The following is a 20,140-nucleotide window of genomic DNA, read 5'->3' as shown; positions in this document are numbered from 1 at the left end:
GAGCTCAGAGCACCTCTGGGTTTATTGATTTGAGTTGAAGTGGTTTACTATTCAACACACCCCTACTAATCTTCTGAACACAATATAAAGAAAATATGAAAACAGCAAAGAAAAATTCTATGACCATCAGAATCTATACTCAGTATCTCAACAAGAAGGAAACCTTTCTTCATTGAAGCAGATCATATTTTTTTTGTCTTAACTGGTTCGTTTAAATCATACATTCTTCAGAGACCCTGACACTGGTTAGGACTGGTCAGGGAAGGATACAAAAGGCTCAAGTTCAAATCCATATGCAATCCAATGGCTTCCTTTAAAACTAGAGTCTTTCAAGGAGCCAACACTCCTTTAAAATACAGACTGTATGGTGTGTGTGTGTGTATTACCAATTATTACCATGGCCCTGTACACCTGGCAGTCTTAATATGTATCTTTTGTGAGGTAAGCTGGATTCTCTGAACACAGTCAAACAGTAAATAAAGCAGACAACACACACCTTCTTTTTCTTTTTTTAGCATATAGATGCAAACCCGAGGTTCCATAAATTAATAATGTCAAAACAGGCTGTGGGTTGTGCACGCTGGCATCATGTAATAATTTATTTACTGATATTTTGGCAGCTTACTGCCTTCTTCGGGGCATCCTACACTGCCAAAGACGATGTGACTTGTCTTTCCATATTTCACAGCAATTGATAAATCAACATTTTTGACCCCATTCGTTACTTCTATTTTAATCTACCACCCATGTCTCTTTCCAGAAAATTCTATCCACTTCCCTTTACGTAGGTTCGTATAGCTTCTATCGCAAAATGTGTGGATGCCTGGCAGTTTTCATGCATAACCTTCAAAAGCCTGCTAATTCTAACCAGGGCATAGAGTTCTGCAGCGGCTGGATTTGGTGTTTGCAGAACACCAGGTGTGTGGAACTGCCTGGGATTCTAACCTGCAGGCATTGAGTTTGAGTTTGTCCTCTGTTTCTCTCAACAGCTGCTGAAGGTCCTCTTCACCAGGTAAACCAGACAATAACAGATCCACAAATGCGTGATCGTGAGAGAGGTCTCTGTGCCACTCCATACCTGTGAGTGAGAGAGAGAGAGAGAGCGATAAAGAGAGAATCAATCTATGACACATAACTTTGAAAAAGACATTCAAGCACCAAGTTTAATGAAAAAGGGATTAAAATTAAATTTATTTTGTTGCAATGTCCTTGAACTTTCATACTGGATCATACTTGATCAACACCAAAGCTTGTGTACTTGGACTTCCCTCTGAATTACCACTGAAATGAAGAGAAGAAAAGCCTTCTGTTTGGAATAATGTATTTCTGCCGATGTCTACTGTACTTGAGTAATATCCATTTTGAATTAATACTGAAAAGAAAAGCCTTCTTTGATGAAATTTGTCCTCGGACAAACAGGATAGCCCATGAGAGCCTACAATTTGATTACTCCCTAAGACAAGATTCTTATCAGGATCTGTATGCCAACTCCACCTGACAGGAGTGGGTCCTCATCATTGGCTATAAATATTCTCTCCTTCATCCTTCCCCTTCAATCCATCTATCTCCCTCACGCAGCTCAGTTCAAGTGCTGTTCAATTTACAGTAGCAGCTCGCTGATCATAAATGCATATTTTAAGCACAGGGGAGTGTGGAACAGCGACGTGTCGGTTAATAGACAAACTGACGCGGCCTCACTTTAAATAAACAATGCGTCCGAGGCCGCGCGAACCTAGCGAGCAAAACCTTCAAAGCCTGACACTCGGCTAACCGAGACGTGCGTCTGAGACGAAGAGAGAGAGAGAGACAGAGAGAGACGGTATCGACGGCGTCATCGTGAGTCAAGTGGACTATAATCGAGAGTGTCAGTGTCAATTTGGCTTTGCTGACACTTCTCTCGCCTTCATCTGAGCTGATTTTAATATCCCTGTCAAACTCAAAACAGCCTCGCTGACACACCAGGCTTCCTCGTGCAGACACAAATCTCAACATTCATTTAGCCCCACACAAAGGCAAGGCTGTCCAGCTGGACAAATATTATTTCCTTCATTTGACAGACTCCGTAGTTAAGCTTGTATTTTATTTTTTTGTGCGCTATTCAAGGCCTCGCGACCGCTCCCCCTTCCTCTCGGCGTCATCTGATGGAGAAGTAGAGAGAGTGATTTTGAAAAGTATACAGGGTTTTTTTTTTCTGACACAGGATTAGTAACTCGTCAGAGTAATTACCCTGGGGCTGGTGCATCATTTTGAAAAGTTGATGTGTGTGTCTGTGTGTGTTTGTGGTATGCGCACGAGCATGTTTGTTGCAAAAGGATGCGCATGGTCGCCTGTGTCTGTTACACCAGAGCATTGTGTGTTGTGGGAAAGTGTCAGGTTCTGGCTGTCACCACTCTGGGCCTAATTAGGCAGACCCATTCTCCATCTTCTGTGTCTCGTTAGCTATTTTGAACTCAGATGTTCTGGTGTCCCAGTGTAGTTCTGAGACTTACCGTGCAAACAAGAGAGAAAGAGAGAGAGAGAGAGACAGAGAAAGAGAGAGACAGAGAGAGAGAGAAAGAGCTGGGGCATGTTTACTCTCTAAACACTAAAGTGAAACCACTGCTTCACTGCCACTCTTCACAAACAGGTTCCGACTCCACGGTGCAGACTGTGCGGTGAAATATTTAGCAGATGGTGGTTTAAAAGCCCCTTTGACTTGTTCACTTAAACCTAACACTTTCTTTCAAAGAAACCTAATAAATTAAACAATAACATCATTTCACCATGACACGTTCTAGAAAGTGATCTCATTTTATTGCATGGGAACAGCCGTCTGCTTCTGTGCAACCTGTTTGTGCAGGCGCATGCAATGAGTCTGTATGTTTTAAACAAACATACAAGTAAGCAAACAAAAACCAAATAAATCACACAAAAAAACTGGCAAAAAATCACTAATGAACCTTCTGATTGGTCATTTTTCTTAATCATTAACTATGTTACAGTTTTGCATACAATATTCTTCACACTCAACAAAGAATACTACTTGTTATGGTCATATCTGAACCCAAAATCCACTATTTCATAAGCACAATCTTTTTTTTCCTTTTGAAAGCAGAGAAGAATGAATATTACATTTAATCTAAGCTACATAACTGATGCTTCCTATTCAACACCCTCCACTTACTGACTTCATTTATCTAACACAATGGGAGGTAATTAAGGCAGAATGCAAACAAATATTTTGAATGTCACCTAATACTAATATCTCATACTAATACTAATGATATCACTTCAACTGTAATTTCAACTAATTTCAACTGTATTTGTAGCTGAATGAGTCTCATGTCCTGTTTTGCATTTCAGTTAGTCAGCCTGTCAGGTCCAGACATGAAGTTATCTAACCATAAAACAATAGATAATAATAACCGAGTTTCTTTTTGGCTTTTCACCTTTTGATTCACTTAAAAGTGGACTGAGTTTATCTCTTTTCAAGTGTGCAAAAAGTGAAGCAAGTAATGAATAAAATCACACTTAATGAAAAAGTAAGGGTAAATTAGACAAATTCAGGGTTTTACCCTAGTTTTGTTCTTTTCTTCTCACACAAAATATATAAACAATATTCACGTATGTTTGGAAATAGCCCTAATAACTGTTTAACTGTGAATAACATTACTTATGTAGGTACAGTGGAACTTGGGTGACTTTTTTGGTTTCACCTGTTTTCAGTGATACATATCATGGCAAATCACATACATAAATGTGTAACCTAAGAACAGTCCCAATGTAGTAAGTATAGTTAACTTTAACTGTCAGATTAACAACATGAATACACAAGCATTTCAGATTCTTTGTATATGCCTATCTATGTTTTTGTCCTGAGAAGAAAAGAACAAAACTAGGGTAAAACCCTGAATTTGTCTAATTTACCCTTACTTTTTCATTAAGTGTGATTTTATTCATTACTTGCTTCACTTTTTGCACACTTGAAAAGAGATAAACTCAGTCCACTTTTAAGTGAATCAAAAGGTGAAAAGCCAAAAAGAAACTCGGTTCATTTGGATTCAGATCCACTGTGATCGGATTTGGTCTCACTTCCGGTCTCACTTCACCTTCCATTCACACTACCATCACTGGGACTCAGACTGACAGCCATGCCAAAAGCAGAGCTTTGTGTTCACATTGCATATATAAAGAGAACCATACTACAAACTTAAAACAAGCCCATGTCAGAGAATTCACCCTAGTCCTGAGATATTATGAGTGTGGTTCATTTCTGAAGGGTCTGAATTTGTTTGGAAAATTCATAAAGCCTGAAAATGGTGGTGAACTACTCAGAAGTCATGACAATTGGCTGTAAGAGGATTGGTGTTAAAAAACACACTGTTTCACTTATTTTTAGAATTAAAATAAAAAAATTAAACCATCAGCAAGACCTCTAATGAAAGCTGACCCATAGTATGCACATGGAAAGTATGCCAAACTTCAGAACAAGATGATGATCAACTATCAGAACAAACAAACAAACAAACAAACAAACAAATTATCATATATTACTGGCGCTCACGATCCCAGTGCAGGAATTGTTGAGCCTTACGATACCTATCATACCTTTCTAATTACTATGGTTATGATTACTTCAATACGCTTTGTTTATTTGACAAAATGATTGTGGTTTATAAACAACATCATCACGTATGATCTAGAAACCTTTTCAAAATGAGGAAATAGTTTTGTACAAATAAGGATAGACGCAGTAAATACAGAAACTTTGCCCTACCTTCTGATGTTGATTGGCCAACTACGCCCTTTTTTAATAATCCCAAAGCAGTTAGGGATGTAGCCCAAACTCGATTCTCGTGCAATTCCCTTCCCGTCACTTGAACCCCCTGAGTAACCCGTCTGTCATTGTTTTTCACCGTCAAACTTACAAACAAGAGAGGCAAATTTATTTTTAGGTTTTTGTGCGACAATCCGGACTATGTCATGAATGCGTTATGTTTCATATTTTAACATTACAATTTTAAACGAGTCGCTGGCCCCACTCCTGTTATGATTGGGTTTTCGGTAAATAGGCGCAAACTATACAGGATTATACAGTAGATGCACGTTATCAAGCAGTTAATGAATAAAGTAACGTGTTGAGCATAACCAGTTAATTGTTTTCGCCGTGAGCGTGATTCCGAATGAACAGGGAGCTTACTTGACAAACGTTTTCTCGGTAGTTATCTACGAATGGAATTAACTAGCATATCGCGACACTAACTTAAAATTTACGTGTAAACTGGTCATACAGCACATGTTTGACACCAGCGATCCTCTTAAACACTGGTAAGTGGCTGCCTTTAGTCTAACTGATGTTACGTTAGCCTGGTGTTTTGAAACTATAACACACGCTATAACCCAAGTATATTACTAACCACAAAGCGTCTTTGACAACCAACCGGAAGTAATTCCACCAAAACTTCCGTTATGTGGGACTGCAGAAATCCCCCAAAATATAGGGAGATGAATGCATTGTAAAATAGAAATGTCACTAATGTTTGCTGAATTTTGCTTTACCGCTCATGTTTTATAAGACAGAATCATTTATTTATGTCATCATCGTCAATTGCAATCCAGTAAGAGAATCGATATTTCTCATTGTAAATGACTATTCAACATGTTCACACCCATTTTCAAAATCTATGTCGATATTTCCGCGTCTCGCTGCACGCGGGAGGACATCACTCCAAACATTGTGCAAATTATGGAAGCAGTTACTTTATTTCGAGTTACTTTAAAATGAAAAAAAGATATTTTTTTGTGAAAAGAAGTTTGATCATGTCTTTTAAATAGAGTGTCACTCGTCTTATTTGTCTACTGACTACGAGGACTGCAGTGGACTGTATACGACGCTGAGCGAGTTTGAAAAGTAAAAGTATGAAGTAGTTTTCTAGCAGCATATTCACGCGGTCTGTCGATTTACAAATTAATTGCTTAGGCAACTGCCTACAGAAAGTCGTATTCATGCGTCAGCGTTTGTTTTTCTTTGGCCTGTTGTTGGTATGTTAAACTAGAAGCTTCATCTGATGTGATGCTAGCTCGCGCCTGATGACACTTCATTTTTAGTTGACTTGAAAAAAAATAGCTAGACATAACTGTCGATGAATTCGAACTGACTTCATTTAGTGATGCCTTGATCCTCAAATATATAAATGATTACTGCCTCACTTCATCTTAAGCAGTGTAGGACTTTTGACTGAATCCATAGATAAGTTTGGGTCACTTTGAAGGGGCACGTAACCAAAACTGCTGGAGTTATGTGACAGAAATCTTCCTCAGCTGCATAGGTGCTCTGACAAGATGGTGGGCAGAACGCGTATCTTTCAAATATCTGGAATCAAGAATCATCAGAAGAAAGGGGAACTGCTTCATGGGATCAAACTGTTGGGTGGAAAGTACTATGGGAGCTCGGTGAGTAGAAGTGAAATGTTACTGAAACTTTGTCAATTCGTTTGTTCCTACATTATGCTAGAGTTGTGTGTGTTTGTTGTTTAGATAATATGTGGACAACGTATAGAATCCCTAATGTTACAGCTCTCAATATAACCAACGAGCGGGGATCGCCGGTGCCGCCGATAGCATATTGTCACGAGATATGGGATGCCATCCGATAACATCGAGATTGTGTGTATCACGTGATTCGATTGTGCAGTACATTTCAATGTATTGCTTTCATTTTCATTTGACTGCACATCATACCACGGGGACAAAAAATATGGCACAGTCTGTAACAATTAATAAAAAAGTCAGTTAACCCCCTCTTTTAACTACGAAGAGATCATGGAAATGGAAGTGACCGCATCTTAACAGAGCCCACAGTGACACTGAGTGCACAGCACTGCAGTCAGTAACTCAACACACAGAGACTGACAAATGTGTCTGGAGACCAACAGGACAGGTGCATGTACAGTATTCTTAACACACAGACTGAACATTGCCATAACATCTGTACGGTCTAACTGCTCAGGACACACACACACGCAGGCTTAAGAGTGTGGACTACTGCACTTAAGGTACTTTGAACATAGCAGCAGAAATAAATAAAGTAAATGAATTATACAGTCCCACTAACAACATGAAGCATTCCTATTATCCAAGTCCAAAACTTGAATGAAGAATGAAAGTTGTGCCACTGTTGGCTGTTGGGCTTAGGACTAAAAAAGCTGAAATGAATTTGAACAGTCAGGGAATGTTAGGGGTATTGCTCTGTGAGCATAGCAGGTCAGGGTGCCCACCTTTACTGCGATGGTGTTTACAGCCGGAATCCAACATGTGGGCTTATTTGGCTTCTCTCTGAATTAAAGAGAAGAGGGTGCACAGTTTGAATGATTAGAAAGCTCAGTATGAATATATATTTTGCCAGCAGTGGAATATGAAAATCAAGTGCTGGGGCTACAGTACAAATGAAAGAGCAACAGAGAAAGCTACGGCATAGCCCATTGTATGTTTTGCATTGCCTTGCTGGTTTACTAGAGATCCTACATTATTTCACATCTGTTCAGAGTGCTTGGAGACAGAAGGGGATGAACGATCATGATTAATGATGGGTGAAAGATCCTAACTGATTTGTAAGATAAAGGTGTCCTTTTGACTGAGGCAAATTTATCCGTGTCCTCAATGACATCTTAAAATAGCCTAGCAACTGTCTTCTCTCCTCTATAATTCCTGTCCCACAGGGCTGAAAGATGTGCTGGAAAGTTCTTGACCTTGGAAGTAGGGTGACACAAATGGCAGAATGGCCACTGTGGTATGAGAAATTGTATATCAAATCTGCTGAAGTGGAGAGAGCTGGAGTTAGATCAGCATTACATCCAAGACAGTAAAACACATACACACATCCTTATGAAGAATTATTAAGTCAAACTTCACAGGTAAAATTTTCTGTCTGAAGCCCTTCTAATGAAATGTTTTTCATGCAGCCAGAAGCTCTTGTGTAGTTTGTCATATGTACAGTTTCCTCAATTATAGATCAACCACGTTTCAGTGAAATGACATAGTAAGGAAATGAAAAGCACCCTACAGTTTCTCTGTGAACATTTGACAGTGGAATCTCTTTCTGATTCTTTTGGTTCTATAGCCTTTAGTTCTATATCTTTACACCCTAGGTTTACCTCAGGTATCAAATGAACTAGGAATAGCCCTAAGCAAACCCACTAAGTTGGCTGATTTACTGAACTCCGTTACAAAATACGCCCCTGGGCCTGATGGCTTCACAGCCAAACTCTACAAGGCAATTAGCAACATCATCATAAACCCCCTGCTAGATATAATACAATCTTCCTTTCACTCTTGTTAGTGCTCAACATCGCTCCTATACTGAAGAAAAGTAAATCCCTGACCCCTTTCGCGTTGTACGTCCATACCTTGCTTTTGAATGTTTACTGTAAAATACATGGTTCTAGGTCCTAGGCTTGAATCTGTGCTGCCTTTATGCACTAGTAGTCTTCAAACAAGACTTTTCCAAAACAAGAGCCATAGCATCAGTCCATAACATCAAGAGAATTCCCATGCTTTTCCAACTCTTACATTCACATTGTGAGTCATAGCATCAGTCCATAACATGAGGAGAATTTTCATGCTTGTCCAACTCTTGCATCAGTCCATAACACGAGGTGAATTTCCATGCTTGTCCAACTTTTACATCCACATCATGGAGAGTCTTTGTTTGGTTATTTTTCCTTGACACTGAGAAACGACTTATCTGGGTTGAGTGACTATATATCCTCAGTTCTGGCCAAGTCTCGTTTGATGTGGCAGCTTTATTCCAGTAGGTAACGGGTCTGTAAATCTTTATTCCAGTGAGTAGCAGGTCTGTAAATCTTTATTCCAGTGAGTAACAGGTCTGTAAATCTTTATTCCAGTTGGTAACAGGTCTGTAAATCTTTATTCCAGTAGGTAACAGGTCTGTAAATCTTTATTCCAGTAGGTAACAGGTCTGTAAATCTTTATTCCAGTGAGTAACAGGACTGTAAATCTTTACTCCAGTGAGTAACAGGTCTGTAACTCTTTATTCCAGTGAGTAACAGGTCTGTAAATCTTTATTCCAGTGAGTAACAGGTCTGTAAATCTTTACTCCAGTAGGTAACAGGTCTGTAAATCTTTACTCCAGGGAATAACAGGTCTGTAAATCTTTATTCCAGTGAATAACAGGTCTGTAAATCTTTATTCCAGTTGGTAACAGGTCTGTAAATCTTTATTCCAGTAGGTAACAGGTCTGTAAATCTTTACTCCAGTAACAGGTCTGTAAATCTTTACTCCAGTTGGTAACAGGTCTGTAAATCTTTATTCCAGTAGGTAACATGTCTGTAAATCTTTACTCCAGTAACAGGTCTGTAAATCTTTATTCCAGTTGGTAACAGGTCTGTAAATCTTTATTCCAGTTGGTAACAGGTCTGTAAATCTTTATTCCAGTGAGTAACAGGTCTGTAAATCTTTACTCCAGTGAATAACAGGTCTGTAAATCTTTTCCACTAAATCTGTTCACTCAGACACAATGCCCCATCTCGCCACTCCTATTTTTGTTGGCTTGTTGAGCCCTTAGTAATAGCCATGAGACAGACAGGACTCTGGTCGATGGAATCTAGTTGAAAAACAGAAGGACATTAAAAAAACCTTTAAAAAGAAAAGAACATAATATGTATTCAGTTCTAGTCTGTCTGGATGAGATAAGAAAGCCTATTCCCCAACTGATAGATCAAATCACCAAATCTGGAACTTTGTCTGACCGTAAAATCAACTTGTAGTAAAATCTGTGGTTTTGGGTCAGTCCCAGCTGTTCCACCCTGCTCTTCACGGCTGCTCTGCTGGTCCACACTCTGATGCTTTTCTTTCTCATCTTTAGGATTTCCCCTGCCTAATAAGCAGACCTTTATTGCACTCATTCAGACTGTCAAAAATGGTTTGAAATGGGCCATGTTTACCCTTTTCATGATTAAGACGCATTTGTTTAATTTTTTTGTAGTGTACGGGTCAGCTCTGGCCCTAACAATGCTCGTCAACAAAGTCTTCGGAAACTGATGACACCTCAACTCAAGAACGTATTGTACTGCCACTTGGTGTTCAAGACAAACTTCCCTTTGTTTCCTACAGAGAATATTTATTACAATGTTATTACAGAACACACAAACACAAAAGCATATTAGTTTTTAATCATGACTTGTTCCTGGATCACTGACACAAAACCCTCAGTTGCTCATGGGATTCAGAGTAGTTCATCAACAATTCTGTAATAAGTTAAAAAAAATGGCTTGTTCTCTTCTGGAGGTGTGGAAGGAGACAGCTTATTACAGTCACTTCATGTGCTAGAAAACAGCAGCTGCTCTTGTTTATGCTTTGCAGTGAACAATGCCCTGATGTGTTACAGATTTACCGAGAGGAAATGACCCATCTCATCGTCCACAAGGCTCTGGCCAGTGAAAAATTCCTTGCAGCCTGCGCAGGAGGTGAGTGATGATGTTGATGATGATGATGATGATGATAATTATAATTATAACGGAACCCCCCTCTAAATACAGAGTAATTATTTGCAAAGGATTCAGGCCCAGTCCTGTGTTTTGAAACACTTTGTTCATTTAATAAATGGTGTTTTCCATGTGTTCTGTGTTTCAGGGAAATGGATAGTAACCCCAGAGTATGTTCTGGACAGTGTGAAACACGGAGCATGGCTGCCAGAAGCCTCCTATGAGTTAAACCTCACGGCTAGGATTCCTGGCCTTCCCAACCCTCTCCAGACATGGAGAGACAAGGTGACCAGTGGCACTGCGTCTGGGGCGTTCCAGGTATGGATCTTCAGAGCGTTTAGACGGGCGAGAAAAAAGACGTGTTAACTTTGTCACAAGGTGACTAGCCTGTTTAAGATCCAGAGGAGAAACACCAGAGGTGTACAAACGAAAACATTACAAAGAAGTCATGCCTGAACCAGTCTCCTCCACTTTCCTTCACCATGCACCCTTCTTCAGTGTGATTTTGTGGCCTCACAATTTTGTGTCTAAAACAAGTGAGATTTAATTTATAAGTTGAAAGAATTCACCCAAGCATATTCAGTAATGAGTTTAGTGACTAGTTTTATTATTTATTACATAAATTTAAAGTCAGATAAGTCTGTCATTATAATATTGTTCCCAGATATAATCTGTAATTATCAATTATATGTGTATAAGCAGCAATTAAATATTTTACATCCTTGTCTTTGGTTGTAGGGCTGGGTTGTGCTTCTTGACATTGATGACACAACAAGAAGAGATATATTCCTAAGGTAAGACCACTCATTTAATCTTTTTTTTTTCTGCTCTGAGAACGATGTGTCAGAAAGCCACTATGACATAACAAAGCGGACGTGTTGTTTTCAGAATCCTCCAGGCAGGGAGAGCTGTTGTATACGTGGATGAACCGGGCTCTCTCGATATCACACACGTGCTGACCAAACCCGCAACCAAACACCCAAGCAACTGTGATGCACCCTGCTATCCTGCCAGTTATATTGCCAAACATCTGTTCAAGGTTACAGGGACTTCTGCCTTTTGTCTGAAATCTCTTACTCTTTTCTTTATGTTTGTTTTTTCTTGACACTTTTTTGTACGTGACAACACTTCTCAAATTTATATGGAATAATTTCCAGTGAATGTAATGTGATACATAATGCAGTGACAAAATTATACACTATCATGAGCTTTCATTAAGTGTAAATGTTCTTCTGTTGAAGACATAACCATAATACAATCTAATCTATGGTCTGTATCTCAGTCTAATTTGATGTGGCCTCCTCGGCTGTGTTACAGAGTGCTCTTTCCAGTTTGAACTGGTCCATTAGTCTCCATGAGAACTCTACTAGGGACGAGAGTCCAGCAGAGGGTGAGAATGAAAGCGAGGAGAGTTGCAGCAGACTGGAGGACCAGAGTGATGTTGTGAACGAACTCGTCCTTTTAGAGTTGGAAACAAAACTCAAAGACTATATCTCAGAACTAGAGGTACGAAACATGACAACTTTTCACGTTCCACCTTTGCTCCAATTCCTCCTCACCTAGTTAACTGTCAGGAGTTTTAAAACATAATTTCAACTTTTCAATGTTAAACTCCTAGGACAAACGAGACAGAAGATCAGCTGTCAGGAATATTAATATCATAAAAGTCATGATGTACAGCCTCTTCTTTGATGCCATTTTTTTTTGTCCAGCAGCGAAAGACAGAACTGGTGATGGTCCCAGAGCTCCAGAGCTACTATACGTCCAGTCCTCCGTCCCAGGTGTGCAGATCTGCCCTCAGGCATATTCACTTCCTCTGTCATACCTGTGCATAACAGAGAACTAAAACAAGGCTTTGACTCTTCATCAAGAAGACGAGGTCATTTAATTTCCTCCGTGTCACAAACGGACCCCGCTTGGATCGCTCCTTTGTCAGACGAATGTCATAGCCGGGGCAACCTGATCTCCGACGTGCCTGTTTGGTCGATGACTCGTGATTGGCAAACCCATTAAAACCAAGCTTAACTATTCTCTCCTTGACCTCCCGAGTGGATTTTCTCTTTGTTTGAGACCCATAGCAGACGTGCCCCTCCCTCCCTCTCCACCTGGTAACCAGCGGTCTAATACCATGGCTCTCAAATGGGGATGTATGTTTTCTCCACAGGGGGTGTGCAGCAGTGTTTTAGGAGATATGCGAGAGAATTTGTATAAAATGTGAACAGTGTAAAAAATTGGACATTGAGTATCCAAATGTCCTAATTCTAAATGAATGTGTTATTAATCTACCATATCGACTAATCTACGACCCAAAGCAGTAAATGCTCCACACAACGCTATGTAATTCCTTCACAAAACTCACAAAAATCGTTACTTATGCACCCAGTGTGACGTTAGTCATCACCCCCCCCCCCCCCTTTCTTTTTAACTTTATTTATTTAGTTAGTTAGTTTTTGCATCTATACTATAATACAATATGTCAGCATTCTGCTGAATGTCCCCATGTGGTTTGCAGTGGTACAGCCAAATATAGTTAGATTCTCATGCAAAAAAGGCTGTGTTGGTAAAGGGAAACTTGTCAGAAAAAAAAACATTTTACATGAGGGGTTGGGACACACAAACCAAAAAAGAACCACTGGTCTAACCACCTTTTACTGATGCTTCCTTTGCAATTTAAATAACGATTAGCCCTCCTCTCTCTCTTTCTCTTTCTCTCTCTCGCTCTCTGTGTTATTCTACCCAGGCTGCAGCTGTGGACTTCAGTAACGTACACAGTTTGATTGAGTGCGGGTTCTTCCCTCAAGCTCTTGAAGAGATCCAGGGTTGCCTGCAGCCCAGGGTTCTTCCTCCAGCCACACTGATACAGTCTCTCATGCACCATGCTCTTCACGTACGTCCACACAGAAACCTGGTCCACGCTCATTTCTCACTGCCACCACTTACCATACAGAAAAACAACAGTGTCAACAGGACCTTTAGTTCGTTACACCAGCAGGCTTCATTTGCTTTGTGTGGAGAATACCGAGGCGTGTGGTGAAAACATTGTGTCCTGTCACGTCCACACAGGGGGATGCCAAGCCGTACTTCTTCGGCTTGTTCTGTACAGTTCTACACAGTATCCTTCGCAACAACCCTACCTGTGGTTCCTCTGCCTCTGTGAAGTATTTCTCCCAGGTCTTACAGTGCCCACAGTGTAAGAAAGGAGCCTGGTCCTTCCTGCAAACGTCAATCAGGTACTTCTGCCATAAACCGATCAGGATTTAGTTTCTAATCACCTTGTTTTGCCTAAACCTTTGGTTGTTCTAATAGACTATACATAAGTTATTTGTATTGAGGCAATTTTCTTCTCTCTGTTGGGACGTTTTATTCTAAGGGTTTGCTTGTCGAGCACGCATACCTGTCACTCGATGCCGAGACCCGCCCAGCTGGAGCTGCTCCGTTTCCATGGTGACCTGCAGGCCTTCATTCTCAGGCTTTTCCAGCTGGAGCTTCACGCAGCCAGCTCTGGGTGAGCAACCGGGAAAAAAAAATTGCTTCCACAAGTTATGAATGAGACATGAAGCTAACAAACATTTCCTCATCCGTTACTGTTCTTTCACTGATTAAACGTTCGAAACAGGCTCAGTTGAACATAAACATCCCAAAGTATTTGGAAAGTTCTTTTCCCTCACAGTTATTTTCAGATTTCAGATTAGTTGACTTTCCCTTTTCAGATGTTGTTTGGTTACTTAATAACCAGCATCATGCCTGGCTAATGCTTGGCATGTTGTAATGCTAACAAATGTTATAAATCTAACATGACATAACTCATACATTAATATGTTGCTAATGCTAGCATATGTTACACTGCTAACGTGTGATAAGGAGACTGATTAGACTGACGGAAGTACGCAGGGTAACTGTCTTCCGTGTTTCTTGTGTGTGTTGTTGTTTACAGGAGCAGGATGGGCAGCTCGCGGGCTTCGGTGGTGTACGGAATGTTCTGGAATGTGTGGGAGAAAACCACGCTGAGCTCCAGGGCAGTACGACAGCTGGCTGGGCTGCTGGTCGAGATGACCCTCTGGGCCTCATCATCTAAAGAGGTGGGTACCTGCCTCTAGATCACCACAGCATTCTTCACAGGCGTGTTCAAAGTCGCAAAACGCGTCTTAAAAGAAAAATTAAAACAGAATTAAGAACTAAGGATGCATAGTTTCAGATAATGAAAGCGGGAATTTCTTTGTATTGTTGATCTTGTGACATTTTACACTGGGCAGTCTCCTCACAGGTATGCACATGTCTATTTTCTCTCAGATCAGGTCACCAAAGTCTTTGCTTTGCTTATATTATCATGTATTATTATTTTTTATGTTTATAGTTTATAGCTGCATAAAAAAATCCAGCATATTTGAATCTCTTACAGTTTTCTTTGTTTAGCTGATGCCCTTAATCATAGCAGCTTAAAGTAACTGGTATACAGAGTGTCAGAGAGTCAACACACTTGTGGAAAAACCTCGGCTTTCATCACATAAGCAGTGAACTGTCACGCCTGGGATTCGAACCCACAACCCTTTGGTTATTAGGCTAATTCTCTGGCCGTCCTGGCTGTGTGTCATGTGTGCAGGAGCGGAGGCAGAGAATGTTGTGCACTCTCCAGGAGCTCTTCTCAGTGGTGGTGGAGTTCTGGTGTCAGGAACACTCTCAGCTCAACACCAGCCTGGTGGAGAGAGGACTGGAAGACCTATCCCAGCACATAGCCATTGTCTGCCAGGGTACAGTACTGGGAGCACTGGTCCTGGCGGGTTCACACTCTGCATTCAGCTTTTGGATTGCTCTACAGCAGGGCTATTCAATTAGTTTGGAACGGGGGCCAGTTCATGAAAAGGATCCCAAATATTGGGCCTGAGAAACATGGCTGGAAATAAGAGTGATCACATTAACAGCTACAGATACAGTGAAATACAACAACAAAGCAGTGCATATATTGTAAATACATAACAGCATCAGTTTTGCATCGTATCAAAACACATAAGCCAAAGGGATTTCTACACCCAGAAATCAGTCCAGGTGAGCCATATCACAGACATTTAGAATTTCACAAATTTAACTGACAACATCCACTTAAGTGCACATAGTTGTATCAACAAAACAAAACATGAGTGCATTGTATGATATTGAACAGAATTATAACAACCTATCAGTGCATAGTAGTTTATCAAGGGAAATTATTTCTATGTTGAAACTGCACCAGACTAGGGGTTGCACAGAGTACTTGAGCATTCGAGTACTCCAGCAGTTACATTAAGTCTTGAATATCTGCGTTAACATGGAGCACTAGTTAATCGCGCGATGCTAGATCACGTGTGCACGCAGTATGATTTTCTTTTATTTGTCCTCACATCATGGATTACGGAATGTGTGTTGCTTTCTTGTTGTATTTCACTGTGCAATTTTTCCCCCAACTCTTGTTAGGATGCATAAATAAACATGCACCTGCAAGTTGTGGACAGATTTCTCAAGGATGGCTCTAACATCGAGTCTGTCATGAAATAGACTACTACACTCATGCGGCTAAACCAGTTTAATATTGTGACAAAATAGATGGAAGCAAATCTGACAAATTTCATTTTGAAGTCGGTTAGGCTTACTAATGATGACCAGGTTTCACAGAATTTGCAAAAAAAAAAACAGCTGCTTTAATATCTAGACACAAAACGAACACTTAGTGAAAAACCCACTTTGTTGACTGAACTTTCTATCTTGGGCTGCTGTAGAATGCTGGTAACAATAACGTTAATATATCGTTGGTATCATCCATACTTCACCATTGCGTAAGAGAAGACCAAGTGTTATCTTCATATCATATAATTCATTTTATTCTTTGTTCTGTGTGCTGAGACCAACCCCGTCGTAGTTGCATAGTCTTTTTATTGATGCGACCGCCCCCCACCCCGGAGAGCAGCGCGTACATCAGTCAGGGATGACTTTTTTATATTGATTAGTCCCGGACAAACAGGGATAATTGTGACAGTGTGTTGGGACAAACGGGGTGGGAACTAATTGTGACACACTATCGTACAAAAATTATAAACTTAACGTATTTCATTTTTTTAACTAATTACATTTTTAAAGCAATAAGTAGCCTACTCAAAGTACCAGTACAAATTTCCTGGCGGGCCAGACCCAGCCCCAGGGCCGCCAATTGAATATCCCAGCTCTACAGTATCTGTCCATATTTGTAACATAAATCACAGCTGGTCAATCCTAAATTAAACCTCACAATGTTTGAACCATATGCCGACACCGGCTCATGTTCTTTAATTTAGTTATGTTATTCTTTTGATTGGAAACCTATTAGTTATCCATTTTTCCTAATTGTTTTAAGGTGTAGCTGCCAGCTGTTATGGTACTGATCTCTTTCTCTCTCTCTCGCCTCCAGTAAGGGCTTTTAGTTTGACCCGGGGTCCTGAAGGAGGGACTCAGACTTAGTTTTCCATTTAATCGATATTCTTACTCATCTCTCTCTCTCTCTCTGGACAGACCTGCCCCCTGACACCCTGATGGAGTTCATTCCCAGCATTCCCTCCATGCGGCTCAGGATGGTAGTGTCGGACGCGTTCTACAGGAACATCTGCTGTAGGAATGGCCTGATCGCAGGAGCAGAACCTCTCTCCCTGACAAAGATAGTATGCATTTACCCCTTTTCCCCTCTCTTTTACCATGCAACCAAAGCAGATGTGCTGGTAGCCATCTGAAACTGTATTTGTGCCTAAGTTTGGAAACTGTGGAAGAGGATGTTGTGACACACAGTGGAGTTTTTTTGAGGATATAGCATGAACTGTTGTTGCAAATTCCTGTCACTAATATAGACAGTTTATCTGCATCAGAATGAATGGATGGATGGATGGATGGATTCAGCAGATTCAGTCGTTTTTTTTAGATCTGGTCCAGAAGGTTCCTTTACGTCAATGCACAGGGCTTTGAGTGTGTGTGAGACAGTGTGAGAGAGAGAGAGAGAAAAAGGAGAGTGTGATTAAAGCTCTCTGCTTCATTCCTGGCAGGTGTCATCTTACCTCAAAGCCTTGGGCAGCCTGTGTGGGCGCAAGCCGGCTGATGCCACAGGGGGCAACACAGCCATTGCTGCCAACTGTGCCAACCAGGGGACAGACACAGGGTTAGTACCCAGCATCGGAGACCTGGCCTCGCACATACACAAACACGCGCACGCACACACACACACACACACACACACTCTCTCTCACTCTCTCTCTCTCTCTCTCTGTCTCTCTCTCTCACACACACACACACACACACACAAGCCAGGTCATCTAGCCCAGGTCATGGTTACAGGTTGTCTGCAGTATTCTAGTCACCCTGGAGAGGGGGGGGCTTAAACCCCAACAGTAATGGATGTGTGTACTGGCCTACCCTCAGACCAGCACAGCTACCATGAAACACACTAAACCAGTCTGGACTGGGCCAGGACAGGGGCAGAGGAGGGCAATGTTTAGAAAAACCTTGAAAGGAAAGGAAAGTTAGGTTCCATTAAGTACTGACTTCCAAAGATAAAGGATAGTTACACAAATCTAAAAGGCTCCAGTTCAAGTGCTTGTGTTGTATTACCACAATACAAACCTAAACTTGAGATATAAGTTTGTTTAAAATAGTAATAATAATAATAATAATAATAATAATAATAACAAAGAGCAGAGTTCCTTTTAGAGCCGTGACCACTTACAGACGACTATGCTTCCTCTATAGGCCAAGGAAAGGGAAGAGCAAGAGCAGTATATGGCTGTTCCATAGAGATTAAATATATCAATACAAATGAGACTGTTTGTAGACCAACAACAGACCCAAACATACCAGTTTGCATCAAACCAAGAGCCTTAATAATAAGTCACTTTGATAAGTACTCTTTTTGTTCACCCTGCCGGAAGGTTCTTCACACGGCTTGCTTCAACAGACCCATTTTCTCTCATCATGGAGCTCGCAAGGTTAAAGATTGATAGGGGAGAGAGACACCTTATCAGAAAGCTCACTCTCTTTCTCTCTCTCCCTCTCTCTCTGGGCTGGTGGCAGTGGGGATTGGTTAGGTCAAGTTTGGTTCTGGAGGGATGCAGTATTTTAGGCAGTACCTCTTTCTTTCCCTCTCTTCCTCTCTCTCTCTCTCTCTCTTTATGTCTCAGACACTGTGGTTTTGTCAGTCTGTTCTCAGCCCTGGAGAGTACACTCAGTAGTCTGGAGTGAGTTGATCTGAATCCTTTGTGTCATTTTCATATCTAAAATTTCTACTGAGAGGCAAATGTGTATACTTCTGCCAATAATTAATGAGCCAAATATATATCTGCATACAATGTATAATAACGACAAAAAAGAATGTGTTAATTTTCATTTAGGTCCATGTTCTTATGTAGGACTTGTGCAGTAAATGAACACAGACATATTTGTCATGTCTCAAAACAAAATATTTACACATTTTTGCATACCAAATACACACAAACACACACACACACTTTTTTTCTCTCTCCTGTGTTTGGCCCCTGTATTGACACACACTTAGTCTACAGCTGTTTTCTCCACCTCTTAATAGCCTGCTAAGTGAGACTGTGTGAGTGTGTTTGTTCTGCTCCGCTTGAGGAAAAACCTGTTGGTTCTGAACAATCCAATCACACAGAAACCTTTTTTTTTTCTTTAATCGTTTATTTATTGGTTTGTTTTTTCCATCCCCGTGACTCTCCCTTCATTGTCACGGTTTGTAAAATGTCTCTGGGGCTGGTAGCTGATGGCTTTGCCCGTTTAACATGTTTGTTGTATCACTTGTGTCCTCATTTCCCTGTCTGGATTATGCTGTCATAGCTTTGACTAAAGCATGCACGCGGAAACAGTAAACAGGGTAAATGTGGTTAACATTACTGTGGGTGGGGTAAAAGCAGTAAGTTGCAGCTTTTTGTTTTTAATATAATTCATCTGCTTTTTTCACAATTTGTAAATCTGTGAACTTTGGTTTGTGTGTAGAGTGTGTACAATGTAACTTCCCTTGAAGTGTGTGTCAGAATGTGTGTTAATCTGTGTGCATATGAGTGTCTGTGTGTGTGTGTGTGTGTGTGTGTGTGTGTGTGTGTGTGTGTGTGTGTATGTGTCAAAATGTGTGTTAACCTGTGTGTATGTGTGTGTGTGTGTGTGTGTGTCAGAATGTGTGTTAACCTGTGTGCATGTGTGTGTGTGTGTGTCAGAATGTGTGTTAACCTGTGTGCATGTGTGTGTGTAATAGAATCCACACTCCAGCCCACACCCTCTCATTGCCCTAGTACCTGAGCTCTTTTCTCGTACAGAAGAGCTTGTCCCATCGCATCAGTGTAGAGGACTGTGTGTGTGTGTGTGTGTGTGTGGACAGAGAACACACAGCACGTCTCTTAAACATGCGCTCTGCTTGTCTCAGCAGTGGGAGGGGGGACACTTAGAGTGCCTCTCAGTGGCAGGACTTTAAAGACCAGCCTAGGGAGTGTGTCCCATAACGCAGACGGCAGAGCGGAGCGGCAGATAGCTGTCTCTTCTGATGAGCCTCTCTAGCACTCTCAAGTCCCAGACACACACACACACACACACACAATGGAGCAGAGAACCAAAGAGGCTTCGTCCTTGTTTTTTCACCAGATCCTGACTAAATTATCCTCTGTCCT

The 20,140-nt window shown here is 40.9% G+C and overlaps 2 protein-coding genes across 2 annotated transcripts in view; one reads left to right on the top strand and one right to left on the bottom strand.

Annotated features, from left to right (window-relative positions):
- The window catches only part of kiaa0825 (KIAA0825 ortholog), a 93,168-nt gene extending 92,092 nt beyond the window's left edge, over positions 1 to 1,076 (bottom strand). Inside the window, exon 1 of the mRNA XM_030764696.1 lies at positions 946 to 1,076. Coding sequence (XP_030620556.1) covers positions 946 to 1,076 — 131 coding nt within the window. The remainder of the gene's footprint in view (positions 1 to 945) is intronic.
- Positions 1,077 to 6,321: 5,245 nt separating this feature from the next.
- The window catches only part of slf1 (SMC5/6 complex localization factor 1), a 28,742-nt gene continuing 14,923 nt past the window's right edge, over positions 6,322 to 20,140 (top strand). The window contains exons 1-14 of the mRNA XM_030764684.1: positions 6,322 to 6,432; positions 10,385 to 10,463; positions 10,630 to 10,799; positions 11,220 to 11,275; positions 11,370 to 11,520; positions 11,799 to 11,987; positions 12,194 to 12,262; positions 13,222 to 13,368; positions 13,545 to 13,711; positions 13,852 to 13,986; positions 14,422 to 14,560; positions 15,082 to 15,229; positions 16,998 to 17,143; positions 17,519 to 17,631. Of these exons, the coding sequence (XP_030620544.1) occupies positions 6,322 to 6,432; positions 10,385 to 10,463; positions 10,630 to 10,799; positions 11,220 to 11,275; positions 11,370 to 11,520; positions 11,799 to 11,987; positions 12,194 to 12,262; positions 13,222 to 13,368; positions 13,545 to 13,711; positions 13,852 to 13,986; positions 14,422 to 14,560; positions 15,082 to 15,229; positions 16,998 to 17,143; positions 17,519 to 17,631 (1,820 nt within the window). The remainder of the gene's footprint in view (positions 6,433 to 10,384; positions 10,464 to 10,629; positions 10,800 to 11,219; positions 11,276 to 11,369; positions 11,521 to 11,798; positions 11,988 to 12,193; positions 12,263 to 13,221; positions 13,369 to 13,544; positions 13,712 to 13,851; positions 13,987 to 14,421; positions 14,561 to 15,081; positions 15,230 to 16,997; positions 17,144 to 17,518; positions 17,632 to 20,140) is intronic.

This window comes from Chanos chanos, chromosome 1, assembly GCF_902362185.1.
Source record: "Chanos chanos chromosome 1, fChaCha1.1, whole genome shotgun sequence".
Classification (NCBI taxonomy): Eukaryota; Metazoa; Chordata; class Actinopteri; order Gonorynchiformes; family Chanidae; genus Chanos; species Chanos chanos.
Note: the sequence above shows the minus strand (reverse complement) of the source record. Positions and strands in the feature narration are given on the sequence as shown.